The sequence below is a fragment of the Hippichthys cyanospilos genome, chromosome 2, assembly GCF_059441005.1.
Source record: "Hippichthys cyanospilos isolate Australia breed blue-spotted pipefish chromosome 2, RoL_Hcya_1.0, whole genome shotgun sequence".
Taxonomy (NCBI): Eukaryota; Metazoa; Chordata; class Actinopteri; order Syngnathiformes; family Syngnathidae; genus Hippichthys; species Hippichthys cyanospilos.
The window spans coordinates 20,375,980-20,390,669 of NC_142370.1; the positions used below are offsets into that span (position 1 = coordinate 20,375,980).

General features: G+C 41.0%; 2 protein-coding genes across 3 annotated transcripts; both read left to right on the forward strand.

The window, feature by feature from the left end:
* The first annotated feature begins 311 nt into the window (after positions 1–311).
* Positions 312–7,906, forward strand: LOC148427787 (protein ILRUN-like). Its single transcript, XM_088408852.1, has 5 exons — positions 312–572; positions 2,224–2,378; positions 2,680–2,877; positions 4,010–4,332; positions 5,994–7,906. The coding sequence occupies exons 1-5, from the start codon at positions 415–417 to the stop codon at positions 6,027–6,029; spliced, it is 870 nt and encodes a 289-aa protein (XP_088264978.1). The 5' UTR covers positions 312–414; the 3' UTR covers positions 6,030–7,906.
* A 1,396-nt stretch (positions 7,907–9,302) lies between these two features.
* On the forward strand, positions 9,303–13,975 carry LOC148427788 (SAM pointed domain-containing Ets transcription factor-like). Of its 2 annotated transcripts, none has more exons than XM_088408160.1 (6): positions 9,303–9,489; positions 10,672–11,095; positions 12,118–12,315; positions 12,399–12,443; positions 12,566–12,688; positions 13,592–13,975. In XM_088408160.1, the coding sequence occupies exons 1-6, from the start codon at positions 9,451–9,453 to the stop codon at positions 13,768–13,770; spliced, it is 1,008 nt and encodes a 335-aa protein (XP_088264286.1). In that variant the 5' UTR covers positions 9,303–9,450; the 3' UTR covers positions 13,771–13,975. The 2 variants fall into 2 exon arrangements, with proteins under 2 accessions (XP_088264286.1, XP_088264285.1); XM_088408159.1 differs by lacking the exon at positions 9,303–9,489 and adding an exon at positions 10,374–10,581.
* The last annotated feature ends 715 nt before the right edge of the window (positions 13,976–14,690 follow it).

Sequence of the window (14,690 nt, forward strand, 5' to 3'; positions counted from 1 at the left end):
ACAAATAAGATGTATGTAGAAAGTAACACTCCGGTATCGTTAGTGAGATTCTTTGTTAATGCCTAATTTGGATACGGCATATTTCTTTAGTCTGTTTTCATTCGTTGTTACAGCAAAATAACGGTTCCCGGATTGTCAAATTGAACGAGGTGTCAATTAAATAAAAATGAAGGAGCATAACTGAAAATAAAGGCGTAATGATTGAAGGTTTGTGATTTTCATTTACATAAGTGTACACTGTAGTTTAGTGTTTGGCAGTCACGTGGCTTCGGCGGTGTCAGAGGTGAACGGTGCGTTTGTGACATGCGCACTGGGCGCTGTTGTTCACGGATTGTTATGACAAGCAGAGGCCTCCATCTGTATTAAGAGTTTATTTCTTCTTCTTTTTTTTTTTTTTTTTCAAGAGAAGTGACGATGGAGGGTATGGACCTGGACGTGGACCAGGAGCTCACTCAGAAATTTAGTTGCATGGGCACAACAGACAAAGACATTCTCATATCGGAGTTCCAGAGGCTCCTCGGCTTTCAGCTGAACCCCGCCGGATGCGCCTTCTTTCTCGACATGACTAACTGGTGAGCTCGAGGACTGGACTGGCCTGTCGATCGACTTGGTGCTAGCCATTGCACGCTTACACGCCACTTCTATCATTTACTGTATACGTTTGCGAAAATTAAATAATTGTGTAAACACTTGTGGGAGAGCCCTTCCATTTTGTGCGGCATGCGTGACTAGTTTGAATGCTACTAAAATGATTATAAGTGTACCCGAAAGAAAAAAGGCAGATGCTTACTTTCGCAGATGAATTTATATACATTGCGATAATGTTACGGCGACTTGGTGATAGTAACAGCGGCAGGTTTCTGAACAGATATATAATACCATAGTTTCCATTCTACTTTTGTTTGTTCTTTTTCGCCATCGAGGCAACTAACCTGCAAAATTAAACACAGAAACTACAATGATTTCTCGGAGATGCCCATTTTGCGTGGATCGTGTGAAACACACCATTAATCCGCGTCAGAAAAGCTGCTATAGAGTCCTGTGTTATGTAACCTCGTAGGCAAACCGAATCGTGTGGCAAGCCTGGGCAAAGCGTCATTTAATTTTATGATACAATCTGTTTTGAGAACGCGAACGGTAGAATGTTCAATGGACTACCATGGGTGAAATACTTTGGTCTATCGTATCTGCAAGAGAGCACAAGTCACGTGACGACGTGTAAACGCTCCTCGCAACCAGTTTGCTAAAAATAAAATCTGTTGGTTTATGGATGACGAGCGCGTCACGAGAAACACCCACTCGGAATTCAGTGGGCTGCGACATTGCAAATGTTCAACGGTCGGACAACTCAGGTGAAAATTAAACAAATAAATCATGTAAATAGATCACGACCACAATATGTTCTATTTGCCCCCATTAGTCTAATCACGACATTTTTTTGTGGAATAAGATGCCAAATCCACCTGTTAGTATTCATTTTGCCATTTGCAGTCGACTGACCTTTTGAAAATAACCACAATTTCTCACGTTATGACCAATCAATGCTCACCTGTTTTCTTATTTGGCTTGTGATGTTCACAAGATGAGCCATTGGTCAGTACCTGAGCCCTGAGTAACTGTTATGTCATGCTGATGCCCAATCCCAAAACCCACACTGCCACACTTGTGCCCCTCCATTTACATGTTCATGTCAAGGGTGTGTATGTGTAGGGCCCTTATGTCAAAGTCACGGCCCGCGGGCCAGGTCGCAAGGAGGCTTTCTATGGTCCCTGGCATTATATTTATTTATTTATTTATTTATTTATTAGAAGCGGCCCGCAGGCGGTGTTTGACACACTCCTATAGTACATTTCCCACAATGCAACAGTGGAGCACCCGAGCTAGAGGCAGCTTAATTTAATTATTCATTTAACATCATTAGCTAGCAGCAAAAGTCAACTTTTCAGATACCGATCGAAAATGGAAGGTTGACACTGAAAACCGGCAAGTTACAAACAAGGTGTAAGTCGGCTTTCATGTTCACGGAGGGATCACTGTATTGATTATGCCCTGTGAATTCATGGGCTAGGTTCTATTTTCTTTATTTTATTTTATACTTCACTAAATCATCTCGCGTGCCGGATTATACCTCCTTGGTATTCGGGATGTGGCCTGATTTTGACACCCCTATCACAGAGCAAATAAATGTGTGTCTACCTCCTGGTTGTCTCCTTTCTGTTTCAGGAATTTACAAGCAGCCATTGGAGCTTACTATGACTTTGAGAGTCCTAATATCAGTGCGCCATGCATGTCCCTTGTAAAAGATGTGACTATTGGTGAAGGTGAATCCGTTCCACCTGACACACGTTTCACCAAGACTTGGAGGATACAGAACACAGGTAAGGCCCAAAATAACAGTCTTTTGTTCACGAAACATTTTTGTGAGTGCGAAACGTGGGTTATAGTCGCATAGTCGGAACCGGTTAAATAATATTAGAATTGATTATTGTAATGAGTTTTCCATCAAATAGTGGACTAATCTGTTTCCTGATTTTGTTTTTGAGACCTTCGCAAACTGAGCCCAGGTTGATCATTCATTACATGATCAACTGTGACATCATTCTCAGTACAGAGCAAGTGGCAAAATGGATGCTCCCTATGAGAGTAAACAGCGCTGCATTCGTGTCTGATGTCTTCTAGGCCCTGAGTCTTGGCCTCCTGGGGTTTGCCTGAAGTATGTTGGAGGAGATCAATTTGGTCACGTTAACATGGTAACAGTACAGTCTTTAGCCCCTCAGGAAATGACGGATGTGAGTGTGCCCATGCAGAGCCCGGTGTCTCCTGGTATGTACCAGGGCCAGTGGAGAATGTGTACAGCAACAGGACTTTATTATGGAGGTACCCAAAAAAACTAAAGCCCAGCACATAACAAACAAAATACGAAGCATTAGTTGTATTTCTAAATTTCGGAAACTTTTTGAAACTAATATTTCCTTGCCTTTTACATAGCAGTTTTCCATAAGTATTAGTTTTGAGCTAAGCTGCAAAGATAGCTTTATTAGAAGCACTATTACAATGTCAAGTCACCAATCACCATGCAATGGATTTCAAGTAATTGAAGTGTCTTTATTGACTTACAGTTGGCATGGGCCGATATCAGATTTTGACGGTATGATAATCTTGAGCAAAAATATCACGGTGTTACGATAGGGCTGGAGAATTTTGCATTAAAATATAATCTCAGATATTTTTTTTCCCCGTCTTTTTCTTTCTTTTTTTTTTAAGAAAATAAATACTAATTCAAAGCAAGTGTTGCTTTTATTTTAGCTCGCATTTAACAGGGATGGATGAATGGATGACTTTACCTAAACAAGTATCACTGAGACTACTCTGTCAGTTAATACTCCTGCGTGGATTCTGTCATTTGATGTTGACACATAAACGTTTAATATCTGAATACACACCACACACGCACAAATGCGCTCTTTCTGTGTGTCTGTTTCTCTCACTCGCTCGCTTACTTGTAGCATAACTACTTGCAGCGTTCATTTGAAGACCGCATCATGGTCGTATTCACACTTGAAGCCCCATTTGCTTTTGAAGTGTGTCAGATGCCCAAGCCGCAATTGCCCGCTCTTTTTCGAAAGCCGAAAATTTCCCACAGAGCCGACTTCACTTGTTTGGACGGGGGATGAGTTTGTTAGCCATGTTTCACAAGGTAGCTAGCCACAGTAGCAACCTTATTAAGAGTGAATCCCATGGCATAGACGACGGCAACTAAAATCTAGGGTCCCGCCGCGCACTGCAGTTGCCTGTAAAGGTTGACGACTCTGAGGGAAACAAACTCCCCGGTTATGGCAGAATTGGACGGTTTTTAAAAAACCTGAGATCATAAATGATCATATACCATTGAAACGGTTATTGGCCCATGCCTCATTAACAGACAAATAAAACACTCTGTAAACTCAACAGTCCTGTACTTCTTAATATTAAAATTCTGTTACCCACTCGTTTTTTTTTTTCTTGACAGATATCATTTGGGTGATCCTTAGTGTGGAGGTCGGTGGCCTTCTCGGCGTCACACAGCAGCTTTCGTCCTTCCAGGCAGAGTTCAACACTCAACCTCATCGCAACATCGAAGGAAATTACAACCCCTTTGCCTCACCAGAGAGAAGTAAATGGCCCAATAGTAACACCAGCCTTCACCATGATAGCAGTCATAAAATCTCAGGGGAACGCTGGCAAGGAAGCCCGAACCAATTGCAGCAAGATCAGAATGGACTTTCACACAACTCTGTTGACATTGTAGCAAACAGCCTACAAAACAATCTGTCAATAGTCACTTATAACCAGGTAAGGTGTGACAAGGCCCAAAGCCAAATATGGTACCTTTAAAATCCTTTATTTGTTTATTTTTAGATGAATAGTTACTTTTTGTCCTTCCCCACATCAGCTGTTGTCCTTACACATTGCTAGAGAGCAAATCTATTGTGTCTGTTGGACACTGCCTGTGGTGCTGAGAAGGGGGGGGGGGGGGGGGGGGGGGGTATTCAAGCTGTCATAATTAAAGCATTAACTCTGGACATTAATTTGAATTTTATAAAGTGTAAAAATAAGTGACTTAGTTGACTCAGTTCTATTTACTTTCTGTAGCAACTGAACTCTTCTAACTTTGCAATCAAACTTAGAAGAGACTCACCAGCTCAAACAGAAACAGTGATGGGTGCTGACATAGTTTTACTGTAAAAAGTTCCACAACTTTTTGGAAAGATTCTAAATTTGCCTGCAAGTGAGATTGTTTCACAGCATAAGAATTATACTCAAGGTCAAAGACAGCCATTACAAATCTTTGAAAAGAAATAACTTTTTTTTTTTTTTGATTTGGCAAAGCTCTTTGCCAAATTAAACTCGGAAAAGACCTGCTTTAGAGGGAGTCAGAAATGAAAAGGATGGACGATGTTTCATTTGAATGTTACTTCTTAATTATTTGGCAACTGACAAAAAAAAAAAACAGTAGAAATCCTCTAATGGCGGAAGCTAAACGTTGCAGCCAGCACTTGGGACTAGTTTGGGGGTTTGCAAGCCCGTTTCTGCATGTTTCTGTGGTCTCGCTCTACATCACACTTGATTTAAATAATCAACTCATCAGCAAACTCTGCAGAAGCCTGATAAGCATTGTGATCATTTGAATCACGTGGCTTATAGAATGTAGACATCAAATACATGCAGGATAGTGGCTCTCTAGGACCCGAGTGGCCTACCCCTGGACTAGTCTCAAATACCGCATAAGGTAACCGGTTTCAACGGCATCCGTTAAAGGAAATACATAGCTGAAGTTGCTTATTTTTCCTTGTTGTATATTATTATTTTGGTCTGCCAGAATTCCCAGTGTAGCTCTTTGAAATAAAACGACATGATTAGCCAATTAAACTGTGTCCAATTATGTTCATTTGGATTGGATCCTTCCCTTCATTGTCTTCCAATCAGTGTGAAACATTTCCTAGTGAGACTGTGACCAACCCGAGTCAGTCTCAAAATTTGACAGAGTCAATACTGATGAAAGGTCCTTCAATCTATCTATATTGATTGGAAAGTTGTGAGACTGACTCGGATTGGTCACAATGTGAGCAAGAAAATGATGCGCATTGAATGGGAGGTAACAGGAGGAAGGATCGTCTGTCAACGGCAATTTTAAACTTAGCGTAATACAACAAGAGATCCAAAGAAACAGGCTCGGGTGCAGTTTTTCTCGATAAACCATACATGTTTTATCTTCTGAGCACCACAGGTACAATTCGATCCAGTGACAAGTGTTGTGTAATTCCACCACTGAATTGTTCCAGCGCTACGTTGCTTCACGATTTAAAGACTTAAGACAATATCAACAGTTATTGTGTGCTGGGGGACATCACTAGTGCAGACTTTGAAGTACAGTGCTGTTTCTTGCTGTTTTGTGCAGATAGAAATGAAAATCCCATACGCTTACATGTTCTAACTGTTGATCTTCCTTCCAGGGGTTACAGGAGCCTTCAACTTTTGGTCACTTATAAATCTCGGGACTTTTTCTAGAGAAGCTGCGGTCATAAACGCCTCTGGAGCCAACCGCCTCGATAAGAGAAGGAAGAGGCTTTATCAGTTGCTGCAGGAAATTCTGTAAATCATTTTATGCAATGCGGCGCTCTTGAGCACCAGACGCCTTTGAAGTTGGATGCACCATCATCCTGCAGCCGCTGTCTGCTCTCGTGAATGCGGGGTTAAAAAGTAGCGCAATGAGTGATAACTTTTTTTCATACAATTTAGTTGTCAGAGTGTAAATTTGCGTGTACATGTCAAAATCTGCGTGTATTCTTGCGAGTGTGTGTACAAGAGAAACTTTGGAGGAAAAGCCATTTCTTTTGCCAATACAGACCCCAGTTTCTGCTAAGCCCAATGAATTCATAGATCGTGTTACTGGCAGTTTGCCCTTTATAAAGAAAAATAATTTGGTCATTTCAGAAAAAGCATGTCTTATTTTTATAATACACGTAGAAAACCTCCAAGAAAATTCATAAATAAAGGCTTCAGGCGGGTCACCCATAAACTAGCCATCCATGAAATTTCAGCAATAGTCGTAAATTAAATGCACTACTATAATCCTCCACTCGAGGGTGTCATGGTCTCATACTGTATATAGCCACTTCAATGACTCATTGATTCTCATATGGTGTAGTTTACTTCTATTATGTTGCCTCATATCGTCGAGTAATATCGACGACGTATGACAGTACAACCATAAACGTTTGAGCCAACGTAAAAATCGTTTACATACAACTATCTCATTTTCTTCTGGAGCGTTCAGTTGAACTCATATGCACGTTTTGGAAATGTGAAGGGAAGCGGAATTATGCATCAAATAAGATTATATGGAGGAGGTGAAACCACAGAGAAACACAGATTGACACCCATAAGCTTGGACGCTAACGAGTAACCACACGCTTCACCGTGCTGCCTTTGAAACCAGCCACACTTTGGCATGTACAGTATGCTTTTTTTTTTTTTGAAGTCAACGCTATCCCATTGAAGTACCTAAATGATTGCAGGATTGATTGGATTCCCTTGTGACGGAACCAACTCATTCATCAGATCACCGGACTGCGGTTGACCCAACTGACATGCATAATTGGACGAACCGATTCAAATTTCACGCCCGTCATTGGTTTAAGTGCTTGCACACTATCTTCTAATTTGAATGTATGTGATGAATGTAGAGAAGGAAAAAACATTTGGCAAAATTATGTACTAGCCCATAGACTATATATTTGTGTTTTTGTGAAATTGTGAAATATTATTTGCTCCTCCCCGCAATCTGCTGGATGCAAACATCCCCAATTCCGTGGCGACATTAGAGTTGACACATTTGGGGTGTTCTCTTTTGTGGTTTTTGCTGCTTCTGCTGCATATTTTGTAGCACTGGACTCGCTGATCTATGCACTGAGCAATGTAACCGCCGAAGGCCCGTGTGTGTGTGTGTGTGTGTGTGTGTGTGTGTGTGTGTGTGTGTGTGTGTGTGTGTGTGTGTGTGTGTGTGTGTGTGTGTGTGTGTGTGTGCGTGCGTGTGTGTGTGTGTGTCTTTTCTTTCCCACAGCTGAGATCGAAAAGGGCTAGTAGACAGCCATTTTTAGCATACTTTGGTGAACATCTTCCATGCAACCGTAAACCCCGAGCGAGGGTGAACTTTTGACAATAGCAGATGACACCGAAGCATGCCGCAAAAAACACAGTTGCTCTTGGTTGTGACTTGTCAAGTGCAATGTGTGTTTCTTTGAAGTTTCCGATGATTAATCGTATTTGCTACATGTTTGGTGAGGAATGAGAAATTGTTCCAAAACGTTTTTTCCCCCTCTTAAGTTTGATGAATGTATGAATAAATTATCACCAAAAAATTGAAGGCAATTTTTCTTGTTTGTATGAAACAAATGTGGAACACTGCTCCACCTTAGCATGAACACAACACACTTTGAAAGCTTTTGCCCACGACATCACATTATTGTTTGGCACATTTGAAACATGAGCAAGAAATGTGTTATCTGATCACTTGAGAGGGAATGTTTTGGTGTCAGACATAGAACCTCAACTTGTCTTCAGATCTATTTTCCCTTCTATTGGAAGAAGGAGTTGGGTTACATTTTTGCCTGGAGGCATACTGGTCTGCATGCTGCTGCTCAACGGCTTCTGCCAAGAGTACTATCAACTACCCGAAGAAACGTTTGCTGCTGGTGCTGCCGGAATGTTGCATGCAAATGAGAGAAGTTTATCATGGCTCTTAGAACTCAAGTCGTTTTTACGTGGAAACTTGGTGGAAAAAAAATCAGTAAAGGAATCGGGTGATCATTTCAAGCAGCTCTTTAGAGTAATTCCACACAGTTAAAGTTAAAGCAAACATTGACACAATTTCTTTCTCGCTTTTCCACTTTCGCTTGTCTTTGTTTGACTTTCCAGCGGTAGTCTTCAACTTTTCAAAACATCTAATCAAAATAATTATGCAGGTTTCTTTTTATGTTTAGTCAATACGAGTGTGTTCAAACTCAAACTGGAGCTGGCTAAAAAGAACACGCTTAAGACCTAAGACGTTTTTTCTCCTCTTCGGATGCCAGGTGACATTGTATTATTTTTCTTCAGTTGACTGAACGACAACGTTTGTCACTCACGCATTGTGATCAACGTTGACACAAAGCTAGCAATGCAACTTATTGCAAAGTTTCATTCCACACAACATATTTTACAAGTTTTTTGTTTTTATTTGTCGATCAAAAATGTTAAATAGAATCAAAAGCCTTTTTTGTCACTGTACTGCTGGTATGCAACGAAACTGGGAGCACCGCTCCGATTGGTACATTTTAAATATATATGAGCAATAACTATGATGGAAATCATAGTTTTTAAAGGTGATATTTTCGCATGGCATCGAGGAATATCTTCCATTCCACCCAATTCCCATTTTTTAATTTTATGTAATAGAAACATGCAGATGTCTGGTTTGTTTACCAAACGCAGATGTGAATAGTTGATGCCAACCAAGGTTACCAGTTGGACCTCTCAGTTAACTTGAGGAATTTTGCACCAAATATGTTCTATTTCAGCTGACTGTCTTTTTCATAATCCTTAAATACACCCAAGCCTTACTTTGCAAAGACATTTGTCTACCTAAATTATGCTTCAAAACTCACTATTGGATCCTTTGGCCAAATAGGCCCCTCCCACATTGGGTCACATCCCACACGCAAGATGTCAATTTCGACTCAGGCCGTTTTTCCTGCGGGCCAGGTATCAACCAAGGTGTTTCAGGGGTCGCAGTGGACTTAAGTGAAAAATCAAAACCAACAGCAGCATTTCTTTCTTTTTTTTTTTTTTTTTCTCTTGAGGCAAGTAAGTTTGAGGGCTCCAGAAGAGCACCAAACCATTTCAGTTAAGGACTTGGCTAAAGTGAAGCAGATGCATCAGGAGAGGAAATTGATTGGGGTAACCGAAAAGGTAAGCCGTATTTGAAATAACTATATACCTGTAATACACTCAACAGTTTCTCACCAAAAATTAAAAATATACTGCAGTATTATACAGTATTTTACAATACAATGCCTTTTGTCACATTCATTCATGATTGCTATAAGACTCTAAAATGATTGTGATTCAAAACTCACAGTTGTGTAATTCCGTTGCCATTGTTTCACTATTTTAAGTTAACGTTTAGATCCGGGTTTGTCCTTTTTTGAAACAGAGCTACTTCTCAGCTATTCGTTTGAAGCAAAAGACAACAAAGGAAGTGTGATAAAAAAAAACATACAGCTCATTGGTGTTTTCATTTTAGAATAGCAAGGCCTGCGAGCTACTCATGTGTTTCTTGGCTACCTGGTACCTGAGGGTGCGAAATCCCTGCCCTAGACTAATTGATTAAATTGTGTCAAGTATGTGCATCTGACACATGCGTTACCATGGTAACACCAATAACAGACGCATGAGAGTCGGATTTGGATTTCACAATTGACATTACATTCCAGAATAAACGTGCACAGGGATATGTTTCGAGCGGATCGGTGGCATGCTGCTGATTCTACACTTCATATTTTTCTTGTAATTTTTTGAGGACGCTCTATGCTGTATAGATGTTGGTATGTGTGCTCGTTCATACATTGTTGCTCTGACTTTTTCTCTCCATGTGCTGCCACGCACACAAAAATAGAAAGATGGCGAGAGAGAGACTGTTTAATTTATAGAAAGGAATATCTCGAAAAACAAGTTCTCACTTCAGCCAAATTTTGGAGCGGCAGTCAGCGGTGCCGCTTAACTGGGGTCGCTGGCTCACTGGTGCCTAGCCCAGCTGTCTTCTGGCAGTAGGCGGGGAACACAATGGACTGGGTGCCAGCCAATTGCAGGGCACACAAAGACAAACAACCATTCACACCTAAAGGCAATTTGGAGTGTCCAATGTACTGAATGCGGGAGGAGACTGGAGTGTGCGGAGAAGACCCAAGCGAGCAGGGGGGAGAACATGCAAACTCCACAGAGGAATTGGAACCGAGACCTTTGCGAGGTGGAAGTGCTACCCAGTCTTCCGCCATGCTGCCCGTAATCCCAACTGGACTACACTAAACTTCAAGATCATCATCCGATGTAAGGGTGGTCACCAAAATACAATAATATCCTTTTCTTTTGCAGCCTTACATGAAGTTGAAGATGGGGAGTTCCGGTCATGATCACACGTGCTACACAGGACGTTCATCTCTCTGCATACGTCCCCCATCTGACAGAGATGGGATTTGTTGGATGCGGGACTCAGAGGATATGAACACTTTCTACAGTTTGTTGAGCTTCCCAGAGATTAGCTGGCCAGGAGTGTGCTCCACTGGTTATGATAGGTTAGCTGGTAAAGAACTGAAGATTTCAGAGGCTGTTGCTCTTACTACTCAAGGTCACGGGAGCCCAGAGTCAAGCCCACCCATACTCAGCATGGGCCAGAACCTTCCCGTTGATGTGCAGGGTGAAGCAGAGGAGTACTGTTTGGAGCAGGTCCAGTCGATGGTGGTGGGAGAGGTGCTGCGGGATGTCAGCAAAGCTTGCAAACTGCTCAATATTACACCAGGTACTTGTATGGATTTCATGCCAAATTAAATAAGCTATTGGTTGCTCTTCAAACACTGCACTGCTCAATATGCACGCACACGCACGCGCTCGCAAGATTTTCTTTTTTTTTCAACGTGGGTACAGCTCATTGACATAATGCATTTTCTAGTCGCTAACCCTAACCCTAATCTGTACCCTAACTGCAACCAAAATCCAATTCAAATTTATACTTCAAAAGCAAGTTTTTATCCTCAAAAATTGGTCTGAACTTGTGGGGTCCACCAAAATGGTCCCCACAAAGACTATGAAACCAAATACAGGTATTTGGTGCACACTTTGTGGAAAAAAACACGGGCACGCACATGTACACACACACACCCGATGAGCCTCTAGGCATCTGCACAGTGCACACCTTGTGTAAACAGATGATCCTCATACCGTTAGCTTGACATGACTCGATAAGCTCTCGTTGCATGTCCATATTGATCATAAATAATGACAAAATTGAAGCAAAAATGGTTTGGAAATAGATGAATGTCAATTAAAAGCAATAGAAGGCAAAACTGGTTGTAAAATGAAATACATTTAAGTATTAAACTTCAAAACCTTAAAAAAGACGACATTTGCTTCAAAAAATGAATAGATGTATTATTTACATAATGAATTTTAAAAAGCCACACTGGAAATTCACACAAAAACGACATTTTCCAGCTACAGTGTTTTACAAATAAAGTGTCCTATGCAGCCTCACTTGTCCGAAAATGCATGGGTGTCTACTGTGCAAGATGTTGCCATTTTGCAAATGACATGACAGTTCCACAGGCCTCGGGTAACAACCAATCAAGGCTCGGCTTGCTAATGTCAGATGAGAAAACTCAGAAAACAGGAAACCTATCTTTAGTCGTTTCCTGAGCCCTGAGCAACTGTGACGTCATTTTCAGTCAGTCAGTCATTTACAGTGGCAAAATGGCCGCCCCCTGAAATCGATCTTGCTGCTTAATTCTGCTCATATTTAATTCTTGTTGGAATTTTCCTTCACAGACCCCCTAGACTGGAGCAGCATTCACGTTTACAAGTGGATGCTGTGGACAGAGCACTTGTATAGACTGCCGCAGATGAGCGTACTGTTCAAGGAGTTGAGCGGAAGGGACTTGTGCTCCATGACAGAAGCTGACTTCAGAGAAAGGTCCTCGCAGTTTGGAGACATGCTGTACGCCCATCTTGACATTTGGAGATCTGGTAAGAATGGCTGCAGCTGTGAAGCTTGCAGGATGTGTGTAGGAAAATGCCTCTGGATTCAATTTTGTCCCCATTACTGTTAGCTGCAGCAATGAAGGACCAGTGGCCACCAGAAGACTTTAAGTCAGGTAAATCTAGGGCACCTTTGCACATTTTTGCATGGCTCTACGACACTTAAAAGACAAAGCTATGAGAACAGCCCCTGGCACTCTGCCGCTACTGTGACTTTTTCATTACTTTTTCTTTGTAGCAGATGATAATTCTTGGTGCAACTGCCCCAACCAGCCCATCCACTTGTGGCAGTTCCTTAGGGAGCTGCTCCTCAAGCCGCACAACTACAGCCGCTGCATCCGCTGGATCAACAAAGAGAAAGGTAATGGAGGAGGATCCTGTCCAACAAATAAAATAAAAACGTTTTCCACAGGCCTGCCTTCGATGCAATGAAGCGATAAATTTATGTTCACGGATTTCCAATGATTTCATACAAGAATGTTTCAAATAAATAGCAAACGCTACGGGAAAGAAACCTCCTGTGATGCAGGCACCAAGGCTCTTAAAAGGCCGGCATCATGCTGCTCTCTCCCTTTTCTTAAAGTGGCAGTAGCATAAATGTCCATGGGGCAGTGAGCCAAAACAAACATAAAACTGTCCGACTCTTATGTCCCTCTCAAGAACAAAAATTTAAATGAACTGTTCACGGGATCATAACACATAAATGATTCCGAATGCTGCAAATTGGCTCCTACAAATGTCTGTTACTCCAATTCATTTTTTATTTACAGTACAGTGCATGTTCTCCGTACTTGTGTATAATACGGTTTGACGATTCGTTGGTATTCTTTGTTATCAGAGCAAATGATATGCATGAATGAAGATACAAATGATCAATAAAGCTTAAACCTTTTATAATCCATCTTAAAATCCATGCTCTTTTCGCTGTCCTACGATTAAGGTCTTTCACTGTGTTTTTGCACCGCATACACTAAGTTTAGTTAAGCTACTTTTCATTGAATTACTTTGCCATGTATTTACCTATGGAACTGATTTGTATATGTTGTACTTTAAACAACTGAGTTATGAGTTAACTGAGTTATCAGTGACATTGAGTATGAAATGCATTGTAAATGAATGTTTTTTTTTTTTTTTTTTTAACCACACCTAAGTACTGCCTAGATACTGGTAAACATCAAAATGATATGGGGGAAAAAAACAGACAATCGGGAAGTAATGTGTATTCCATGAGCAGTATGTGAAAGCTTCTCCCCTCCGTCCGTAGGGATTTTCAAAATAGAGGACTCTGCTCATGTGGCCAGGCTTTGGGGCATCAGAAAGAACCGTCCAGCTATGAACTATGACAAACTGAGTCGCTCCATACGTCAGTACTACAAGAAGGGCATCATTCGCAAGCCGGATGTGTCACGCAGGCTTGTCTACCAGTTTGTTCATCCCATATGAATGAGCCAGTTGTTTGTTGCATCAGGATGTCAACAAGATGGAAAAAAGAAAAACAAAGAGATATGCTGGACATTAACAAAAGAACTTGCAAGTACCCTGAAGCGCTCGAGCTTTCATTTGTTAACACTGCCTACCGAAATGTGCGCTTCTGCCTGTTTCAAGCTCGCATAAAATAAATATGTTGTGTTGTAATTTGACACATACTGCAGCGGTCTACGTCATTTTGTATTATATACCGTAACTATAAATTGAGTTTCTGTCAAGATGTCCGACTAGTTTAAGAAAAACAACCAATAACGGACATTTGTTCTTTGTCTTGGGTCATGTAAAAAATGAAATTTACCATGTTCTTTTACCGTCATAAACCGAGTGACTTAATATATTTGACGTCCCATTTACTGAGATAGCTCTACTAAAGCTGGTTTATATCCACCAAGCACATTTCCGTACCATCTTGTCCCTGAGACGTGATTAAGGCAAGTTCAAATACACTGAGATTCTCCAGTGTGCTTTGTGGGTAGCCCTACGGGTTTTAGAATTTTTTTCAAGCCTGGAAAAAAAAACAACCTGTCATGATGTCCTGACATTGAGACAGTTGTCAGTCACAAGCTGGGGCTTACCTAATTTCAACAAATTTTCACTAACTGTATTTTTGACGCGATTCTGTTGCCGATATCCTCAGTGAGAATTTTTACAATTCGAAATCTAATCACGACCAGTCGGAAAGACTTTGTCAATATTTTAATTTTTTATGCCGGATAATAAGGCTTAGCTTTTAAACGTCTAATGCTCTATTACCCTTCTGTTCTCTCATAAGGCTCACAGCTTTTCATGGCAATAGAATATTGTATAAACCATCAGCATTTTCATTTCACAAGCTGATTGAATATAATCTAATTTGGACTTTCCTCCTGGTCAAT

Bases quoted from the DNA above. Each gene is read 5' to 3' on its own strand.
- LOC148427787 (XM_088408852.1), top strand. From the start codon at position 415: ATGGAGGGTATGGACCTGGACGTGGACCAGGAGCTCACTCAGAAATTT. The intron at 573-2,223 runs GTGAGCTCGAGG...TTTCTGTTTCAG, and splicing joins TTTCTCGACATGACTAACTG to GAATTTACAAGCAGCCATTG. The intron at 2,878-4,009 runs GTACCCAAAAAA...TTTTCTTGACAG, and splicing joins AACAGGACTTTATTATGGAG to ATATCATTTGGGTGATCCTT.
- LOC148427788 (XM_088408159.1), top strand. From the start codon at position 10,450: ATGCGGGAGGAGACTGGAGTGTGCGGAGAAGACCCAAGCGAGCAGGGG. The intron at 10,582-10,671 runs GTAATCCCAACT...TTTCTTTTGCAG, and splicing joins AGTCTTCCGCCATGCTGCCC to CCTTACATGAAGTTGAAGAT. The intron at 12,689-13,591 runs GTAATGGAGGAG...CTCCGTCCGTAG, and splicing joins CTGGATCAACAAAGAGAAAG to GGATTTTCAAAATAGAGGAC.